Genomic DNA, 19,236 nt, shown 5'->3' with positions numbered 1-19,236 from the left:
CTATTTTTTACTGGGTACAAACAAATTGGTGGTCCAACGATGGGAGAAGGTAAACTTAGAAGTAAAAGGAAGATGGATTGATAGATACAGATCTGGTTGAAACAGTGAATTACTAGTTAGTTTTCTATTTACCCTACCTAGTGCTGCTTTAATTTCAAAACTACTGCCTCTCTGAAAGTAGCAAGGCATAGTGAAATTCTCTCGTTTTTGTTTTTTGTTTTTTTTTAGGTATAGTGAAATTATAGGAGCCTTAACCACCTTTTTGTCCTTTATTTTTTAAAATAAATTATAACTTTCTGACATACAGGTTTTATACACACACACATACATAAACATATATATGCATGTATATGTTGGATCGGTCATAAAGTTCATTTGAGTTTTCCATGAAAAGTTACAGAAAAATCTGAGCCAGATAATCATGATGGTGTGATCACCAACCTAGAGCCAGACATCCTGGAATGTGAAGTCAAGTGGGCCTTAGGAAGCATCACTATGAACAAAGCTAGTGGAGGTGAGAGAATTCCAGTTGAGCTATTTCAAATCCTGAAAGATGATGCTGTGAAAGTGTTGCACTCAATATGCCAGCAAATATGGAAAACTCAGCAGTGGCCACAGAACTGGAAAAAGTCGGTTTTCATTCCAATCCCAAAGAAAGGCAATGCCAAAGAATGCTCAAACTACAGCACAATTGCACTCATCTCACACGCTAGTAAAGTAATGCTCAAAATTCTCCAAGCCAGGCTTCAACAGTACGTCAACTGAGAATTCCCAGATCTTCAAGCTGGATTTAGAAAAGGTAGAGGAACCAGAGATCAAATTGCCAACATCCACTGGATCATCGAAAAAGCAAGAGAGTTCCAGAAAAACATCTATTTCTGCTTTATTGACTATGCCAAAGTCTTTGACTGTGTGGATCATAACAAACTCTGGAAAATTCTTAAAGAGATGGGAATACCAGATCACCTGATCTGCCTCTTGAGAAATCTGTATGCAGGTCATGAAACAACAGTTAGAACTGGACATAGAACAACAGACTGGTTCCAAATAGGAAAAGGAGTACGTCAAGGCTGTATATTGTCACCCTGCTTATTTAACTTCTATGCAGAGTACATCATGAGAAACGCTGGGCTGGAAGAAGCACAAGCTGGAGTCAAGATTGCCAGGAGAAATATCAATAACCTCAGATATGCAGGTGACACCAACTTTATGGCAGAAAGTGAAGAACTAAAGAGCCTCTTGATGAAAGAGGAGAGTGAAAAAGTTTGCTCAAAACTCAACATTCAGAAAATTAAGATCATGGCATCTGGTCCTATCACTTCGTTGCAAATAGATGGGGAAACAGTGGAAAGAGTGACAGACTTTATTTTTTTGGGCTCCAAAATCATTGTGGATGGTGACTGCAGCCATGAAATTAAAAAATATTTACTCCTTGGAAGAAAAGTTATGACCAACCTAGACAGCATATTAAAAATCAGAGACATTACTTTGCCAATAGAGGTCCATCTAGTAGTCAAGGCTATGGTTTTTCCAGTAGTCATGCATGGATGTTAAGAGTTGGACTATAAAGAAAGCTAAGCATTGAAGAATTGATGCTTTTGAACTGTGGTGTAGGAGAAGACTCTTGAGAGTCCCTTGGACAGCAAGGAGATCCAACCAATCCATCCTAAAGGAAATCAGTCCTGAATATTCATTGGAAGGATTGATGCTGAAACTGAAACTCTAATATTTTAGCTACCTGATGCAAAGAACTGACTCACTGGAAAAGACCCTGATGCTGGGAAATGCTGAAGGCAGGAGGAAAAGGGGACGGCAGAGGATGAGATGGTTGGATGGCATCACCAACTCAATGGGCATGAGTTTGAGTAAACTCTGGGAGTTGGTGATGGACAGGGAGGCCTGGCATGCTGTAATCCATGGGGTCTCAAAGAGTCAGACCCAACTGAATGACTGAAGTGAACTGAAAAATCTGAATAAACTTTTTGGCCAACCCAGTATGTCATATACATGTATATTATAAAGAATAACACATTGAACAACAATAGATTTATCACTCATTTAATAAATGAAACACAAAACACCAGATCCCCCTCGCGGATTGAATCTCTGTTGTAAACTGTCATTATCCAGAACGTGGTGTTATTGTGTTTACACTCATACGTATTGAGCTAAACAATATATTGTATTAGTTGAAGTATTTTAAAATTTTGCAGTGTCAAAAGTGCATGTATTTTTGCAGCTTGCTTTTGTCATTCATTATTTTTGTGAGATTTATTTATGGTAGTATGTACAGTGTGTGTTTATTTGCTGTCTTTACTGTTCAACTTTCTGTTGTATGAATATATCAAATTTGTTCATGTTTTTTATTGTTAATGGATATTTAGGTTACACATTGTTTTTACTCTGTTATGAATAATGCTGCTATGAATATTGTGCGTCTATTTGAGTTTCTCTAGAATATATAACTAAAAATGGAACTGTTAGATCTTGTGAATCTTCAGCATTACCAGATGTTGGCAAATTGTTTTACAAAGTTGCTGTGCAATTTAGAACCTCATATGAAAGTACAGAGTTCTCATTGTTCTACATGCTCACCATCACATGTAAAATTTTGCCAATCTTATTGACAATCTTCATTGCTATTTTAATTTGTATTTCCCTATTACTAGTGAAATTGAGCTTCCTTTTCCTTATATATATAACTTATAATAGCTAAATAGCTTATTATTTAGATTTCCTCTTCTGTGAATTGCTTGTGTATAATACACAGTATATACTGCTAAATATATTCTGGTATAATATCTTAATTAGTTTTATGCATTGCAGATAAAGTCTAACTTGGGTTTTTCATTGTTTTAATGGTGTCCTTGATGAGCAGAAGTTTAAAATTTTAATATATATTATTATTATTATTATTTTTAATTGTTTAAGAAGTCTCTACTCAAAGATTGCAAATAATATTCTCCTTTGTTTTCTTTAAACAGTTTTAAAGTTTTGCTTCTCAGATTTGGATTTGTTTTCTATAGAGTTTATTTTTAGATCTGGAGTAAGGAGGTGATATCTTTTAAAAACTATGTAGATGTCTAGCTAGCACCATTTATGACTAGTCCATCCTTTCTCCACTGATTTGTGATGCTACCTCTGTCATGCAGTATCTAGTTTTCACTTGTGAAACTTATTTTGCTATTCTTCTCTGCGGTCCATTTTCTATCCTTGTCTTGATCTTCTGTCATTGTACTTATTCTGATAGGTCTTTATATGTGATAGAGTGAGTAAGTGAGTTTTCAAGGCAGAATAAAAGTAAAGGCAGATAAAGCTGTGCAGTGTAGTAGGACACAAAATTTGAAGTCAGAAGACATACGTTCCAGAACTGTAGTCACTTATCAACATGGATGAGCCTGATCAGAAGTTTATTTTTATGTGGGCTTTTGATGACCATAAACCAAAATTTTGAAATGAATTTTTTTTTAAAGAAAACAAATCTAATACGATGTAGGTCTCATTAGTAAAGAATAGATTCCACTTGATCGGGAAAGAAGCCAAAGACTCTGCCTACCTGATTCAAAGCCAAAGTCTCAGAAACAATAATTGAACCTAGGCCACCACAATGATGATACATATGTCCTTGGTGTTTTCTTCTGTGAGGCTTTTTCCCCCACTTTAGCATGAATAATTTTTTTTTATTTAAGTAAAAAGAATTTAAGCCCCAGGGTCTTTGGTAGATGATGGATCTAAATTGGGAAAATATTTTTCATATTGTGTTCAAATAAACTCACATTGCAAAATTCTGTTGATTGAAATTAGAGTGGTATTATTGGAGACTAGTTGTTGAAAAGATAGTAAAAGTAGGCTATTCATAGCTAGGCAGGCAGTTGTAGAAAAAGGACAATGACCAAGATATAGTGATAGTGGTGGAGGCTGATTGTCTGCCTTTTCTGCTGGGGATTCTCCATCAGTTCCCAGTAAAGAGACCAAAGAAATATATCAGATGAGGCTTTTCAACTGTTAAGATGGTATTTTTTAAATTTAACTTTATTTTATATTGGAGTAATGTTGATTTATAATATTGTGTTAATTTCAGGTGTACAGCAAGGCAATTCAGTTATGCATATACATATATCCATTCTTTTTTGTATTCTTTTCCCATATAGGTTATTACAGAATATTGAGTACAGTTCTCTATACAGTAGGTCTTTGTTGATTATCTGTTTTATATATAGTAATGTGTATATGTTAATCCCAAACCCAATTTATCCCTCCTTTTCACCTTTCCCCTTTAGTACCTGTAAGTTTATTTTCAAAGTCTATGAGTCTCTTTCTGTTTAGCTTGAGTTGCTTTCTCACTGTATCGTTATCATGGCAGGTACTGACTTGTCTTCCCTGGGGATTTGGTTTTAACCAGAACCTTGTAATACAAAATGTCCCATGTTACAACCCTCTGTCCTCCAATTCTCCTCTTTACTGTCTTGCCTAATTGAAGGTTTTGGTTGTTGCTGTTATTACTGATTTTGTTTTTAGCACTCCTTTAATTCAAGCATTTGTGATACATGGACAGTATTTCTAATTTATGAAAGATAATATGATGCAGTTTAAAAGTACTGTAGGAGTCATCAGATGTGGTTTCTCCCCCAAGTTCCCTTTTTCTCCTCTCCTCCTTTTCTGGGTAAACTTACTCAGTCCCATATTTTGGATTATATAGATCAACTTATCTTCTGAACTCTAGACATGTATCTATTTATATGACATTTCCAACTTAACATGTCTAAAATACAATTCTTAATTTTTCTTCTTAAACCCTGTTCCTGCATTTCATCCCCAATTCTTTCCATTCAGTAAATGGTATTGTCATGTGAGTAGTTGTTCATTTGCTAAGTCATGTCTGACTCTTTGCAACCCCATGGACTGCAGCTCACCAGGCTCCCCGTCCTCCACTATCTCATAGAGTTTGCTCAACTTCATGTCCATTAAGTCAGTCATGCTATCTAATCATCTCATCCTCTGCCACCTGCTTCTCCTTTTCTCTTCAGTCTTTGTCAGCATCAGGGTCTTTTCCAGTGAGTTGGTTCTTCACATCAAGTGTCCAAAGTATTGGAGCTGCAGCTTCAGCATCAATCCTTTTCCAGTGAATACTCAGGATTGCCTTCCTTTAGGATTGACTGGTTTGATGTCCTTGCAGTCCAGGGGACTCTCAAGAGTCTTCTTCAACACCACAATGAACTAAAGCATCAATTCTTCGGCACTCAGACTTCTGTATGGTCCAACTCTCACAGCTGTACATGAGTACTGGAAAGATCATATCTTTGACTGTATGGACCAGTCCAGCTATAATCACGTGCCAGTTAAAGCTAAAGTGTAATAAGGGAATTTTTAAACAGAGTCTAAAAGACAAAATAAGCTAATTTGTAGAATAGAAATGCAAAATGATGACTAGAAATAAAAACATGGGCTACTAGAATCCATATCTGAAGTGGCTGGCGTGGCTAGGTATTCAGTTTCTATGGGTATACAGAAGTAAAAGTGTTACATGGGAGTCAGAGGACTAGAACTACTAGGCTTATCAGTTAAAAGTAGGAGTTAGAAAAGGGACTCTCCTGCTCCTAAAAGAAAGTTTACATAAAAGGTGCAACCAGCTCTTTCCTGAAGCTGCATTTAGCATAAAAATACTTAAAATATTTATCTAGAGATGTGAGAGGGCCAAACTTTAATGACTCAGTAGCTGAGTCTATGGTAGCTGATAATGTCTGGAGTGTGCAGTCATCAATATTAGACCTGGTTTTTAATTAGGGCCCTATACAGTAAAGTGAAGTTGCTCAGTGATATCCGACTCTGCGACCCCATGAACTGTAGCCTACCAGACTCTTCCGCCCATGGGATTTTCCAGGCAAGAGTACTGGAGTGGATTGCCATTTTCTTCTCCAGAGGATCTTCCCAACCCAGGGATCAAACCTGGGTCTACCGTCTGAGCCACCAGGGAAGTCCAGGGCTCCATGGGTAAACACAAAAATGAATGAAACATGGTGGATAAATAGAGGGAGTGAGGAAGAGAGAACAAGAGAGAGAGAAAAACTCTGTTACTCAAGATCTGTAAACAGAAATTCCAAAGCACAATTAAAGAAAAAACTAAACCTAAAAAGTCATTCAATAAAATCAAGTCAGGAGATGGATTCACTCCCAAATGTAATAAAAGTAATAAATAGAAAGTAATAATTTTATAAAGACATTTTAAAAATAGGTATGTTTAGGATTCTTCAATAAATAATAAAAAGCACTTTAAAAGAATAAGAACATGATAAATTAGCAGAAATGAAATAAGAATAGACAAACATAAAAGCCAATTTGCCTAGAAATATAGGAATTAAGTCAATAGATGGAATGAATTCTAAAGTAGACATGATTAAAGAGAGAGCTAGTGAAGTGGAAAATTGTTCTAACTCTTTAGATCACCCAGAATGTATAATAGAGACATAAAATACTCAAAATTATCTAATTATGCCATTAAGATATATTAAAAATAGGTTGAGATGCTTCAGTATACATCTAATGGGAGTTCTAGAACAAGGGGCTGTAAGAATGACTAAGAAATGATAACTAAAGAACTACATCCTGAATTTTTCAGAACTGGAAACATGAAACCTCACATTAAAAGTATGCTCTGCATACTAAGCAGGACAAGTAAAAACCAATCACAATGAGAAACATTCTTTGCAACTATAAGCCTAGAGAAACTAGAGGCTAGAGACATTTAAAAGCTACCAGAGAGAAGAAATCTCCAAAAGATTATCAACTGTGCAGGCTTCTCAACAGCAATGATAGCAGCTAGAAGATAATGAGCTAGTATCTTTAAAATGCTGAATGATGATAACTTTATTCATCTAAAGCACCACTGAAGATTGAGGACAAGAGAAAGACATTTTGGGGCAAAGACCAAAATAATTTATCTCTAGCAGACCCTATCTATAAGAATTTCTAAAGAGCATCCTTAGCAGAAAGAAAAGAGAACCCCAAGATAGGATGAGGGTGTACTTTTTGGTGAAGTCACTTAACAATGATAATAACAAGACCAATTATTTTTGTAAAGGTTATTCTGAGTCTCTGGAAAATAATAACAAGGAGTATTAGGTAGCTCAAGTGTCCTAGGAGCATAGTCTTGTTCAGGAAGATGGAAGTACTGAATACTTTTAACTATAACTTTTTCTCATAAAGCCAAGTATAAGTATATATTGTAAATGTATGTATGTATGTATTGAGCACCTGCTATGTGCCAGACACTGATCTAGGCTCTGGGAATAAGACCACTGAGGGGAAGATCTCATTGAGTTTATACTTTGATAGGAGGAAAGTATGTATTGTGTAAAAACAGTAGTATCGCACAAACAGGCTTGAAAGAAATACATTCGTAAATAGGAAAGGATACACTTGAAAAATGTGATGGTATGATGAAGAAAAAAACTGGTGTGGCAATATTAAAGTCAGATAAAATACTGTAAAATGAGCACTAAAGTATATTGGGTAGCTAGAGCATTTCTATAACACCTAACAAAGACTTAAAAGTGAAAAATGACAGGATTAGAAGGAAAACTGATGCCCACAGATTAGCATGTCTCTGTTAAAACAGAAAAGTAGGGACTTACTTGGTGGTCCAGTGGTTAGGAATCGCCTTGCAGTGCAGGGAACGTGGGTTTGATCCTTGGTCAGGGATCAAACTCGATGGAGCCAAATAAATACATATCCTTAAAAACAAAAATGAATAGAAAACAGAAAATTGGTCAAGAAAACATATATAACTTGTTTTATTGCACTTCCCTTTATTGTGCTTTGCAGACACTACAGTTCAGTCACTTCAGTCGCTCAGTCGTGTCCGACTCTCTGTGACCCCATGGACTGCAGCACGCCAGGCTTCCCTGTCCATCACCAACTCCCAGAGTTTACTCAAACTCATGTCATGAAGATCTTTTTTGTATAGTTCTGTGTATTATTGCCGCCTCTTCTTAATATCTTCTGTTTCTGTTAGGTCCATACCATTTCTGTCCTTTTCTGTCCTTTATTGAGCCCATCTTTGCATGAAATCTTCCCTTATTATCTCTAATTTTCTTGAAGAGATCTATAGTCTTTTCTATAGTCTTTTCTATTCTGTTGTTTTCCTCTATTGCTTTGCACTGATCACTGAGGAAGGCTTTCTTATCTCTCCTTGCTATTCTTTGGAACTCTGCATTCAAATGGGTATATCTTTGCTTTTCTCCTTTGCTTTTCGCTTCTTTTTTTCACAGCTATTTATAAGGCCTCCCCAGACAACCATTTTGCTTTTTTGCATTTATTTTTCTTGGGGATGGTCTCGATCCCTGTCTCCTGAGTGTGACGAACCTCTGTCTATAGTTCATCAGGCACTCTATCATAGCTAATCCCTTGAATCTTCATCACTTCCACTGTATAATAGTGAGGGATTTGATTAGGTCATACCTGAATGGTCTAGTGGTTTTCCCCACTTTCTTCAATTTAAGTCTGAATTGGGCAATAAGGAGTTCATGATCTGAGCCACAGTCGGCTCCTGGTCTTGTTTTTGCTGACTGTATAGAGCTTCTCCATCTTTGGCTGCAAAGAATATAATCAATTTGATTTCGGCATTGACCATCTGGTGATGTCCATGTGTAGAGTCTTCTGTTGTGTCGTTGGACAAAGGTGTTTGCTATGACCAGTGCATTCTCTTGCAAAACTCTATTAGCCTTTGCCCTGTTTCATTCTGTACTCCAAGGCCAAATTTGCCTGTTACCCCAGGTGTTTCTTGACTGGTGTTTCTTGACTTCCTACTTTTGCATTCCAGTCCCCTATAATGAAAAGGACATCTTTTTTGGGTGTGAGTTCTAGAAGGTCTTGTAGGTCTTCTAGAACTGTTCAACTTCAGCTTCTTCAGTATTACTGGTCAAGGCATAGACTTGGATTACTGTGATATTGAATGGTTTGCTTGGAAATGAATAGATCATTCTGTCGTTTTTGAGATTGCATCCCGGTACTGCATTTCGGACTCTTGTTTTGTAGACACCACAGTTTTTACAAATGGAAGGTTTGTGGCAACCCTGTGTTGAGCAAATCTGTTGGAGCCTTTTTTTCCAACAGCATTTGCTCACTTCATATCCCTGTGTCCCATTTTGGTAACACTTGCATAACAGGCGTATCTCTGAGATAGTACAGTTTTGGTTCCAGACCACTACAATAAAGTAGACATCACAATAAAGCAAGTCATACAAGTTTTGGGGGTGAGTTTACATATAAAAGGCTCTCCATGGGCTTTCCTATTCACTTAGACACAACGATATTGAAATCAGGCCAACTAACCTTACAGTGGCCACTAAGGGTTCAAGTGAAAGGAGTTGCATATGTCTCACTTTAAATCCAGAGAAGGCAATGGCAACCCACTCCAGTACTCTTGCCTGGAAAATCCCATGGACGGAGAAGCTTGGTGGGCTGCAGTCCATGGGGTCATGAAGAGTAGGGCACAACTGAGCGACTTCACTTTCACTTTTCACTTTCATGCATTGGAGAAGGAAATGGCAACCCACTCCAGTGTTCTTGCCTGGAGAATCCCATGGACAGAGGAGCCTGGTAGGAGGCCATCTATGGGGTCACACAGAGTTGGACACGACTGAAGTGACTTAGCAGCACTTTAAATCAAAAGCTAGACATGATTAAGCTTAGTGAGAAAGTCATGTTGAAAGTTGAAACAGGCCAAAAGTTAGGCCTTTTTAGCCCAACAGCCAAGTTGTGAATCCAAAGGGAAGGTTTTTAAAGTAAATTGAAAATGATACTCTAGTGAATTCATGAATGATAAGAAAACAAAACAGCCTTATTGCTGATATGGAGAAGGTTTGGGGATCTGCATAGATCAGGAAGCCATGGCGTTCCCTTAAGCCCAAGCCTAATCTAAGACAAGGCCCTAACTCTAATTCTGTGAGGGCTGAGAGAGATGAGGAAGCTGCAGAAGAAAGGTTTAAAGCTAGCAGGGGTTGATTTCGTGAAGTTTAAGGAAAGACGTCATCTCTGTAGCATCAGAGTTCATGGCAGAACAGCAAATGCTGATGTAGAAGCTGCAGCAAGTTATCCAGAAGATCTAGCTAAGATCATTCATGAAGGGGGCTGTTCTAAACGACAGATTTTCAGTGTAGACAGAACAGTCTTCTATTGGAAGAAGATGTCACCAGGACTTTCATAGCTAGAGAGGAGAGGTCACTGCCTGGCTTGAGAGCTTCACAGGGCAGGATGACTCTCTTGTTAGGGGCTAATGCAGCTGGTCTGGTGGTTCAGTGGTAAAGAATCTGCCTGTCAATGCAGGAGATGTGGGTTCAATCCCTGAGTCGGGAAAATCCCCTGGAGAAGGAAATGGTAACCCACTCCAGTATTCTTGCCTGGGAAATTCCATGGACAGACAAGCCTGGTGGGCTACAGTCCATGGGGTTTCAAAAGAGTAGGATATGACGTGGCAACTGAACAGTAACAAAATGCTCGTTTGCCATCTGATTTATGCTACATCTCCTCCTCCTGTGCTCTGTAAATGGAACAGCAAAGTTATGGGTGACAGCACATGTGTTTACAACATGGTTTGCTAAGTATTTGAAGCCCACTGTTGAGACCTACTGCTCAGAAAAAAGAGAGTCCTTTGAACATATTACTGCTTATTGACAATGCATCTGGTCACCCAAGCACTCTGATGGAGATGTACAAGATTAATGTTTAATGCCTACCTTCTCAACATCCATTCTGCAGCCCACAGATCAAGGAGTAATTTGAACTTTCAAGGCTTTATTATTTAAAATATATTTTGGGGGTGGCACACCTCACAGCTTGCAGGATCTTAGTTTCCTGACCAGGGATTGAAACTGGGCCACCACAGTGAAAAAGTGCCAAATTCTAACCACTGGACTGCCAGAGAAGTCCCATAAGAAACATGTTTTTAGGCAATAACTACCATAGTGATTCCTCTGATGGATTTGGGTGGTTAAATGAAAACCTGGAAAGGATTCACCATTCTAGATGCCATTGAAAACATTCATGATTCAAGGGAAGAGGTCAAAATATAAATATTAGGAGTTTGAAAGAAGTTGATTCCAACCCTCATGGTGCCTTGAAGGGCTTTAAGACTTTGGTGGAGGAAATAACACCCAGTGTGGGAGAAAAATTGCAAGAGAACTAGGATTAGAAGTGGAACCTGGAGATATGACTAAATTGCTTCAATCCCATGATAAAAGGTTAATGGATGAAGAGTTGCTTCTTATGGGTGAGCATTTTGAAAATGATTTCTTGACATGGAATCTATTCCTGGTGAAGATGCTGTGAGGATTGATGAAATGACAACAGAGGATTTAGAATATTACACAAACTTAGTTGATAAAGCAGAAGCAGGGTTTGAGAGGATTTGAAAGACTTTCTACTTTGGGTAAAATGTTACCAAACTAATTCATGCTACAGAGAAATTTTTCATGAAATGAGTCAATGGATGTGGCAAACTTCATTATAATCTTATTTTAAGAAATTGCCACAGTCATCCTATCCTACAGAAACCACCCCAATCAGTCAGCAGCCTTCAACATTGAGGCAAGACCCTCCAGAACAAAAAGAGTATGACTCACTTGAAGGCTCAAGTGATGGTTAGCATTTTTTAGCAATAAAATATTTTTTAAATTTAGATATGAACATTGTTATTTAGACTCTTATGAGTAGATACTACATTCTACATTATAATATACATTTTATATGTACTGGGAAACAAAATAATCCCCATTACTCACATTATTGTGGTATTGTGGTGGTATGGAACCAGACTACAATGTCTTTGAGAATGCCTTTGTAGAAGATTTGAACAACACAACTAATAAAGTTGGTCTAATACATATAGAAAATTTTGTACCTAACAAATAGAGAGTGCGTGTTATTTCTGACCACAGAAGGAGTACTTTAAAAAATGGACTATGTCCTCAATCACAAAAGAAGTTTCCAAAATATAAGGTAACCAGAATCAAATAGACTACATTCTGTGACTATAATAATTTAATTTGAAATCAACAATAAAAAGAAATATTTTAAAAAACTCACCTGAATAGAAACTAAAAAATGTACTTATAAATAACTCATAGGTTAAAGAGGAAGCTTGAAAACAGCCAGCAAAGCAGACATGAAAGGAGGAGCTTATTAAAAGAACAGAAACTAATAAAATTGGGGAAATGATTAACACTTTCCTAATGGTATATTGTGATAACCAATGAAGGATGAGCAAAATTGGCCAAGAAGAATATAGGTATTATTTGCACCTCTATTCCTATTCATGGTTTATTTTCTATATTAGTAATCTTTTTCTTTAGACAATATCTAATATGGGCTAGCAAGAAAATTATAGAACTCAGGCTATAGAACACATAGTCATTGTCAAATTTTCAGCAGTATATCTTTTCCATATAATGAGAAAATTATAGGACTGTGTAAGTGCAAACATCAGACTTGTATAATTATTTTACTATTTATTTAAAAGATTTTATAGTGATCTTTAAGAGAAATTTCTATTTATATATTTAAGATATTCTTCCTTCCCTTCTTGTAGGTTACTCAAATGAGTCGTCCAGATCTGATTCTCTTTCTGATTAATACCTGATGGCTCTCATAGTGGTATTCCTTCCATTTTTTGGGTTGGAAGCAAAAAGACTTGCTTTGAATGGGCCAGTTTTTTTTTTTTTTTTTCATGGTCGTAGGAAAAAAGAGTAAGTTGAAGTAAATTATCATGGTGTTCACAGGCTTCACATTTACATAATTTTGTATGTGTGTGTTTCCTGTGTTGAAACAATTTGGATTTGGAGGAAGTATTCCAACAAGATTATAACCTCAGCTGCCACCAGGTATGATTAAATCTTAAACCTAAAAACTTACTCAGAAAAGATAGCCAAGTAGAACCAGGCTTAAGGCTTGTTCCTTACTAATTCAGAATATTTGAGGGAAAGCCAATTTTTTTAAAAAAAACTCCAAATTATAATCTTCTTAAAAACAAATTAATGCTTTTATATATATATTCTTATTTGATCTTTTTGACATTTCTGTGATGACTAGTATTATCATCTCTGTGTTAAAGATATGAAAACTGATGCACAGAGAGGCTTGGTGCCTTGGCTAAAGTCACACAGTATTAGACTTCCATTTCCAATTGTCCATTGTTCTTCCAGGTTACACCATAAATTATTTAAAGGGATAGCATGTTATTTTATTCTAAGTCATACACATTAAAGCCAATGGGATCTTCCCGACCCAGGAATCGAACCCTGGTCTCCCACATTGTGGGCAGACACTTTACCGTCTAAGCCACCAGGAGGGAGAAGAGGGCTGGAAATGCAAGTCCGAACCCTCCCATTCTACAGTATTAGACTTCCATTTCCAATTGTCCATTGTTCTTCCAAGTTACACCATAAATTATTTAAAGGGATAGCATGTTATTTTATTCTAAGTCATACACATTAAAACCAAAATAGTAAAATGGTATTAGCAGATAAAATGAAATTTGTTAAAGATGTTATTTTAATTCATAGTTGGCCAAATTGCATATTAGAGAGTCATGGTAAAATATAAGATTTGGCCATATTTGAGGAATCTTTCATTTTTTGACTGCTTAATTAATAGAACAAAATAAGATCCTGCAGTATTCACAAAGGAACAGATGACTTCAAACATTTTACTAAGTATAAAGCTAATATTTATACTGTACTTGAATTGTCACAAATTCTAAGTTAGTGGAATCCATATTCTTATGATTTTATTTAACCTAAGTTACATGGAAAATAAATTTTGGGAAAATGCATTTCTATAAAAGTCTTAAGATTATATGTAAAATGTTATTGTGTTTTGTATGGGTTAATGTACTTTTAAAATAGATCTTAAATTACCACATTATCAGAATCTTGTTTTCTCAATTATCACTAATTAGCAGTTTCTGTTGCACAGATTAGATTGAAATCTATAAGAATCACAATTTTAAAACATACGTTCCTTATTACCATATCTGAGACTGTTGCTAATGATATCAGACAATTGCATTTCTCCTTTAAATGCAATTTTATTGGGCAGAGAAGGAAAGAAGTGGAAAGGTTAATTCAATAATGACAAAAATGTCTTTTCTGGAATTCATCCTTTGAGAAAGACATTAGTGAGTGGTTACTATGTGCCGTCAAGTATTCGATGATGCCACAGGTTCGATAGGAAACAAGCCAAATCCTTGATTTCTGTGGAACAGCCTTACTTGGGATATTTATCTGTGTATTCTTTGAAATTTTTAAATGTATTTTAATCATGCTAAAACATAATTCTATGGAGGGGATTTAAATTAGCATTCCTGGTCACCTCTGGGCCACACACAAGCCATTCTGTCACACAGCAATTCTGTTGTGTTAGAAACTCCAGATGGGGCTAAACTAAACCAACACTGCCCTTTTGGGGACTCATCCCAGGTGTTTGGGGGATCCTGACTGGGCCAGAATCCTTTTGAAACTGGTTAGACCTCCCCCAAACCCCTTCCATTTGGTTTTCTGGAACCATGGACCACCCACTTCCCTGACTCAACAAAGTCATTGTGACCATCCCAGCTGGGACTGTGCTCTGGGCTAGAGTCACTCCTCCAGAGTGTGAGCAGCCTACAGTCATTTCTAGCATTTGTCTGGTTGAGCCTTTGAGAAATGACTAGAGAGTAACCATAATAATGGTTTCCAATCAATTGAGCCCACTTAATACTCCAAGCACTGTTGTAAGCACTAAATCATTTAATCCTCTAGACAACCTTGTGAGGAAGATTGTCGTTTTACAGATCAGAACACAGAACCAAGGTTCAATAGCTAGTGAGTGGTAGAACTGAGATTCAAACCCAAGCAGTCTGATTCTAGCCTCTAGTCTTTACTGTTAACCCCTCTATTACACTGTGCTGTTGAAAGACTGGCTTCTAAAATTATGATGGTCAAAACAGTGAAGCCACATTTAAAATTGTTTATGCTAATAATTCTGACACTGGTTGAAATATTTTTAGAAATCTTGTTTTGGAGTTATCTGGGTCACATCACTTAATTTTTCTGGACCCCTGTTTTCTTATTTGTAAAATGAGGAGACAAACCTTCACTATTCGAAGGTAGATTAAATTTTTGGAATGACCAGAAGATAGTTTGAACCAATTTTTAAAAATAAGTTTAGAAAATAAATTCAGCAGTCCAGAGCAACTTTGGATGTATGTACATGTGCACAGGGCCATTGATGACAGAAGAATAAATGTTGTATAACTATGTTTGAGTTGTTGTTTCTTCTGTCTAGTTTTTGATACTTTCAGGATATATGTAAACATTATGTTTTATCATTACTTTATGATTCACTTTGAAACATTTAAAGTTAAGTTTGATCCCCAACTGTTGTTTTGCTGTATGACTTTTGAAAAGTTCTTTAATCCCTTGTGACCTCAGTTTCTTCATCTATAAAATGGGGATCACAGTATTTACTCTTGATGGATATCTACCCCATAGAAGTGTCTATTTAGGAGTTAATCTCCATAATAAAAACATTATTAAGAAAGATTAACAGAGAATATATGTAAAACACTTGTCATTATGCAAGTACTCAACAAATACTAGTCTTTGAGTTCTTCTACCCCAGCACTAAAAATAACAATGGCGATAACAGCAGTGATTCTTTTCTAATTTGAAAACTTAGAATATATGTACTTTGTCAATTTATGATCTAATCTTCACATGTCGGAACTTTTTTTTTTTAATAATATTGTCTAATTTTAACTTTATGATTCTTATAGTCACTTATTTACCCAAACTGATACACTGACCTTTGCATCTATTTAATTGGCTCTTTAATTACCATTTTGTTCATCAACATACACACCTATCTGCTTTTAGCCTCTTCATAGCAGTTAAAAACTTTAGCTCTGGACATAATTCATCCCCTTAATTCTTTTTTTCCTAAGCCTTTATTATGTCTGGGACTTCATTGTATGTTTGCTTAATTTTTCGTATGTTTTGTTCTAGTTGCGGTCATGTTTATTCAAGCACTAGACAACAGCTTCTGTCATAAAATCAACTTGTAACCTAAAAACAACTGCTCTTACAAATTAAAAAATGAGTCTATGCCATGATGAGACCTCCACTACTTCTATAAACCATGCAAGAAAATAATATTTTTACTTTATAGTAGTACCTTTGCAATATTTCAGTGTCCTCAAGAATGATAAATTTCTTTAGCCGAAAGGGGCTTTTTAAAAATGATGACATTGTATGCCTTCATTTTATAGATGAGGAACATTAAGAAAAGGGGATAGTGACTTGCCTAAGATCACATATTTATTGATAGAGTTGAAACTAAAATCCTGAGTTCTTTATTCTAATGTGAACCTCTTTCCATCATACCAGTTTAGGGGACAGATTGACACAGATTTCTGTTTTAGTCTCTCTTCTGTCAATAGTGTTACCTTATATCTGTCCTAAAGACATTGTTTGGAGAGCTTTTTATTTTTGAAGAATAACATCAGTCTGTCAAAGTATTGTTTTTAGTCTGTAGGGTTGTTATCTTACACTTAGTATTTTGTTATCTAGGATAGTGAATGAGAGCCGACAGGTACTCCAGGAACCTGATTTTGCTCAGCCCCTCCTGAGGGATCCAAATACTCCTATCATAAGGAAATCAAGAGGAACTTCCACTCAAGGGACATCCACACATGCTTCTTCAACTCAGCTGGCCATGGTGGATGACCAGAGAGGCAAAGCAGGGAGTGTCCACAGCAAAGTGAGCAGCTACCACGGCAGCCTCCACAGGTCCCATGATGGCAGGTGAGTTTTATTGGCGGCTTAGTGTATATCATGTCCGGAGTTACAGTCATCCGGCGTCTGAAGGAAGAACAGCCAATTCTGAAACAGAAGTTGATCATTATTAACCTTTCTGAACTTTGCTAGGTTCAGTTGTCCCAGATTATGGTCAGACTTAATGCTAACCAGAGGAGGTTAGACGCGATACAGCGAGCAATGTGGAGTCACTGCTCATCAGAGAGAAGGCAGAGTAAAAGTGGTTATTTTAGTAAGATTAACTTCGCAAACAATTATTGAATGCCTACTATGTCAGACATTGTTTGAGTCTGTAGGAATACAAAACTGATTTAGGCATGATCTTTGTTCTTAATAAGCTCAAGAAAAATAGGGTAGTCATTATTTGTGTTGTAGTTGAAAGCATGGGATCTATAATAATAAGCCTCAGTTTCCTCATCTGTAAAATGGAAATCATAATAATATCTGTCCCTTAGCAATGTTGTAAAAAATAAATGAGATAATATACCTAATTGCTCAGAACAGCGCCCATCTCAGTAAGTGCCTGTTACCAACTTTTATTATCAATATGATAAGGTAATAATTAAAGTAAAATGCAAATATAATGGTATAGTCCAGAGGTTGTCAAATTTTTCTATAAAGAGAAACATAACTAATATAATAAATATTGTATTATAAATGAAATAACATAATAAATAACTTTAGGCTTTGTGGGTCACATGGTCTTTGTTGCCACCATTCACTTCGGCTGTTAATACCATGAAAGCAGCCATAGACAGTATGCAGTCAAAGTAGGAGTGGCTGTGTTCCAGTAAAATTGTTCACAAAAATAGGAAGGGGCCCGAGTTGACCAGCAGGCCACAGTTGGTCAACCCCTGTTTGGTAGCATGGACAAGGGGGTGATTAAATCTGGTGGGAGGAGGTGGGAGAAAGCTTCACAGAGAATGTCTGAGAGTGGGCAGGATGTGCTTTCTTGTTACATTGGATGGTAGAGACACTAGAATTAGAAACCTCTTAGGAGCTCTGTAGTAATTCAGTTAAGAGATGATGGAGGTTTATGAAAGAACAGTGACAGTGCCAAGAGAGTAATAGCTGATCTGAAAGATATTTAAAAAGAAGAAATGAAATGATAGGAGTTGGTGATGGATTAAAAGCAATTGGAGAAAAGAAATGCGCCAGAAGAAATTTTTTAAAGATTTCTAAGCTTGGGAAACTGAAAGAATGAAAATTATGATCCCTGAAATTCTCTGTTCTGTGTTTCCGTGGCTGTCCTTTATTCTTCCAGGCTCATTCCAGCCTTTCTTTCAGTCTTCCCTGTCCTTGTCATGTAGGATATGATTCCTGGACGTACTCTCTTTTTAGACCTTCTTGTTTGTCCTCTCAACTTGCTTTCTTTTGCCTTCTAACTTGCTCAGCTACTCTAGGTTTTGAAAAGGAGCAGCCTTTGACATGCTTTCTATCTTGTATCCATTTCTTTTTATTTTCCTTGCCAGATTTTTGAAATATTTTGAATATTTCCTTTCTACCAATTCCATCCTTCATTCTTTGTATTTCTGGTCTTTTTCACCTTCTTACACCACTTCTAACATAACCAACGACCTGTTTTTAAACCATCAAAGATCCTTTCTCTTTCCTGCCTTTTCCTTTCATTCAGCACTCCTAAGTGAAAAGCATTCTTCTAGGTGCGAGGAACGCAGAGATGGAAGACAAAAGCGTAGTAGGTATGGTAAAATCATACACAATGTGCTTTGGGATTCCAGAGAAGAAAGCCTTTTAAGTCACAGTGGAAAGTCTCATTCACAAACAAGGTGATACTTTAATTTGACTAGGGTACAGAGGAGGCAGTTGGAAATCTCAAACAAGGAAACAGCATGTGCAGAGTCAAGGAGGACAAAAAGGCATTTAGGTAGCAGGGCCACCATAGGAGATGAAACATGCTGAGGAGTTCGGGGTTTTTTTCCCCTAGAGCAATGAGAAACTATTAGAAGACTTTGAGCACTGGGGTGATAAAATCAGATTTGTGTTTTAGGAAGATCATTTGACAACAGTATAGGAGAGGAGGTTGTAAGTAAGCCCAGTTGGGAAGTTTCTAGAGGAAAATTAGAGCTCTTAACTTAAAACACTCATATAGAGAGAGGAAACCAGAGACTCTTTCAGAATACCTGCCTCTATGAACTGCTAGCTCCAGTTGCTGCTAGTGGTAAAGAACCCACCTGCCAATGCAGGAGATGTAAGAGACATTAGTTCAATCCCTGGGTTGAGAAGATTCCCTGGGGGAGGAAATGGCAATCCTTTCTTGCCTGGAGAATCCCATGGACAGAGGAGCCTGCCATGGGGTCACAAAGAATTGGACATGACTGACGTGACAGCATAGCATGGCTCCATGAACTGACTTTCAGCAGTATTTGAT

At 36.8% G+C, this 19,236-nt stretch overlaps 1 protein-coding gene across 8 annotated transcripts in view; it reads left to right on the top strand.

Moving 5' to 3' along the window:
* Positions 1-9,532: 9,532 nt before the first annotated feature.
* LOC147371235 (frizzled-3-like) overlaps positions 9,533-19,236 on the top strand; it is a 53,286-nt gene continuing 43,582 nt past the window's right edge. For 2 of the 8 annotated variants that reach the window (XM_086398666.1, XM_086398664.1), the window contains exons 1-2: positions 10,302-12,740; positions 16,602-16,835. Coding sequence is in view for 3 of the 8 variants with exons in the window: in XM_086398662.1 (XP_086254788.1) it covers positions 12,634-12,740; positions 16,602-16,835 (341 nt within the window). In the remaining 5 variants the exon portion in view is untranslated. Of the gene's footprint in view, positions 12,741-16,601; positions 16,836-19,236 lie in introns of those variants that run through there. The other 6 variants (XM_086398668.1, XM_086398665.1, XM_086398661.1 and 3 more) reach the window with 5 other exon arrangements.

This window comes from Bos grunniens, chromosome 5, assembly GCF_055505025.1.
Source record: "Bos grunniens cultivar Pamir isolate PY7600 chromosome 5, Bosgru_T2T1.0, whole genome shotgun sequence".
Classification (NCBI taxonomy): Eukaryota; Metazoa; Chordata; class Mammalia; order Artiodactyla; family Bovidae; genus Bos; species Bos grunniens.
Note: the sequence above shows the minus strand (reverse complement) of the source record. Positions and strands in the feature narration are given on the sequence as shown.